This window comes from Echinococcus granulosus, assembly GCF_000524195.1.
Source record: "Echinococcus granulosus chromosome Unknown EG_S00111, whole genome shotgun sequence".
NCBI lineage: Eukaryota > Metazoa > Platyhelminthes > Cestoda > Cyclophyllidea > Taeniidae > Echinococcus > Echinococcus granulosus.
Window position 1 is genome coordinate 259,265 of NW_020170491.1, and position 3,242 is coordinate 262,506.

A 3,242-nucleotide genomic window follows, 5' to 3' on the forward strand; every position below is an offset into this window, starting at 1 on the left:
GCTACTGCCGATGGCAGTGTTGAGGGAAGCTGACAATCATGACATGGAGAGCAGTCATTGGAGTTGCAAGGAGGATGGGCATGGGGCCGTGCTGGAGATGACAATGCATATACGAATGGTGCTGACGATAATGCTGAGACAACAGTCATCTTCATACTGAAGTTCGAGCTTTCTCCTTCGCTTTCACTGTTCTGCCCACTCCACTCCACTTACCCATTCCCCTTTCCTCACTTATTCTTGGGACTAGTCTGACCTCAAGCAGCGGTGCAGTTATCTGACGCAAAGGTGGATGGCCTTAACATAATCTGTATTGAAGGCAACTCATTCGAAGCAATATGAACTATGCCCTGTACTTTGTCCATCTATGGCACCTCCTAAATAACTATTTGTTCCGCTTTAACTCCTTTTTATCTCAAAGTTGCATTTAAGCCTTCACGTTGATGACAGGAGTAAAAATGTGGTGATATGCTAATTTAAGCTGACAGTGTGTAGATGCATATTTCTTGCACTCGCTCGAAGTATCGTATGCATTGCAGATGTCATTCGTCTTCTTTTGCAGAAGTGACACTGCCTCTGATCCTGAGCACCAAAAGTGGTCAACAAAGGTCATCATTAAGACGGTGTGATAGGATATGCTGTTAGCAGCAGCATGTTGTGCCTACATGTTGCTTCTATCTACCCTCTTCTCTGCCCTTTCAATGCACACGACCAATGTGTTGGAACTGACGGAGCGTATGGCATTCGGTGTGTATAGTACGGAGAAGTGTGAGGGTAATGTTCTTGCATTCTAACACCTACCTCCTCACTTCAAGCCATTGATGTAAGTAAAGTGGTTGTAGTGGGGGCAGAACACACGAGTATGTTCGACTTCCAAATCCGACCTCATTATATCACGATTTTTGTGTGCATAGACTTACCTAATCACAGCCGGTTCCACTGCGTGCTTGTGGTATTCAAAGCAGCAGCAGACGTTGTGACACGCAGGCAGTTCACGGTGTCGCCCATGTCGATTGTTGAGCTTGGATAATATATATGACCAGCATTATAGCATGACTTTAGCATCAAGTGATGAACTAAGGAATTTTTTTACAGACTGCATGAGCTGCATCAAATGTCACTCCCGAGACGGTTAAATCGTCGCATAAGAATAGCACAATTCAAAGTAACTCTGGTTTGCTACTAAATCAATGGGAGTAGTGCATTTCCTTCTAATACGAAATTCATGCAACATAACTGTATTACATCAGTACTACACCACTAGCATTGGTTCCTCACTTCACCGAATTCTTCTTCTTTTTTATGACAGCGCGTGTATGGACTTCCTTTGGTGTTATGATGACTTTGGATTAAATGGAATGTCAACAGATTGTCAAACGTTTCATTGGCATTTGCGTAGCGCCACTGAATGAATGACGAGCTACACTTTGCATGAGTTAAATGAGCGCACTTACACCTGCTTATTTATTTTCTACTAGGACACTCCCGAGTCTTAGGTATTCTTAAACAAAAGACTTATTTTTTATGTTTTTCAACTGTATAAACATGGCTATAATCTTAAGGAGCAGCAACACAGGCACCAGAAGTGTATTTTTCATTATGCAATTAACGTTTTTCTAATACTTTTAATTCGCAAATTGCATGTTTGACGCAGCCAGTAGTTTAGTAATTTTAGATAGGGCCTTTTTGGAGAATTTCCCATTCCTTTTTATTACTACCGCCTTGAATGCCGACAATGGTATGTCTTTTCATTTCCTTATATTAGTAGCTTGCCTTCTCTATTACCGTGGCTAATCTATTACTCAAAATTAACATACTCTGCGTGGTCCTTTTTAAGTGTGGAAAAGGAAATTGTGTTTATTTAGGAAATGTTCCGTTCACTCTGATGGAGGGAGTGCATTTGGAGGGGCGCAGAATGCGGATCATTCCTCGTGATCGACATTTTGATGTAGTGCAAAAAATAAGCAAGAGAACCCTGATGGGTTTAGTGAACATATTGCCATAATTGTCCTCATTTGACTTGCGTGCTTATTTATCTACCGCGCCTAATCTCCATTAAATATTGACAAATTAAGCAAAATGAGGAAATTAAATTAGTTTTAGAAGTTAGGGAGTAAAAATATGTTTGATCGCAGCTTTCCTTTAATTGGTTAGTTGACTAATTTACTAATTTGTTGAATGATTGGCTGGTTGACCAATTGAGTGATTTCTTTGGATGATTGACTTTCGTCCCCTCAGAAATTGTAAGATGGTGATGAGAGTTTTTGATGATTTTCACCAACGGTACTACCTAAGCTCAAATCAGCCATTGATAGCGTCGTAATATAGCAGTCTTCATGCTCCAACAACTTAGACTGTGCGATCCTCGGGCCCCATGAGAAATCGCCAAGTGGCATACTCACAGAGAAAGGAACTTCAAATGGCTTTTTGTATGTTTTCAGTTGCATCACATGAATTTCACTGCATGGCGAATTGCGCTATGCTTACTAGCCTGTCCTAGTAGACTAGACAGAGAGAGTGCATAAATTTGCTGAACTAGAGGCGCAAATCTCATCCATTTCAATAGAATTCAACAAGGCACTCTTAGGTACTGATGTACTGCCTTTAATCATCCAGAACCAGTCTTTGAAAGCAGACCATAGCGGATATCATACAGTCTATCCCACCTTTTAGCACTGCTTCTGGTCTTTACCCACAAAAGTCGATAGAGGTAAGGAATTTAAAGGTCAAGGAGAATGCTATCTTATTATCATTGTTACACACATCAGTGAAAGGACCCGTAAAATTAATAGGTAAAATAACGAGACCATATATTGGGGGTTAGAACTGCGACCACGTCATACTTGAGGCTGTGTTTGTGTTAACCTTGTGCTGCGCCGTATTGCCATTTTGATGTGCATTCATACGCCCCAAAGTGTTTTTAGGCAATAATTAGCTGATTTTTATGAAACACTTGAACTCTCTTCTTGTGCAAAGATGGCAACAAATAAAGGAGATAAATTCCTGGGAACAAGGCAAATATTAAGTATTCGAGGTTAATTTGCCTTGTAACTACCTGTTCCATGCTATTGTTTTACACGTAACCGTGGAGGTTTAACGTGACTCTCTTCCACCAAGATTAGTTATGCTGTGAAAGAGACTGAAATAAGGACACTTTGGAGACCATGTGGACTAGTCTGACGGATTTATAAAGTGATTTGTTACCACTATCAGCGAACAGGAGGATAGGACAAAAAAATTTAAGG

The 3,242-nt window shown here is 40.7% G+C and overlaps 1 protein-coding gene across 1 annotated transcript in view; it reads right to left on the bottom strand. All coding sequences in view use genetic code 11, as the record gives it.

The window, feature by feature from the left end:
- The window catches only part of EGR_08595 (hypothetical protein), a gene marked incomplete at both ends in the record, with an annotated part of 2,729 nt that extends 285 nt beyond the window's left edge, over window positions 1-2,444 (bottom strand). The window contains 2 exons of the mRNA XM_024497844.1: window positions 1,276-1,339; window positions 2,396-2,444. Coding sequence (XP_024347765.1) covers window positions 1,276-1,339; window positions 2,396-2,444 — 113 coding nt within the window. The remainder of the gene's footprint in view (window positions 1-1,275; window positions 1,340-2,395) is intronic.
- Window positions 2,445-3,242: the final 798 nt, after the last annotated feature.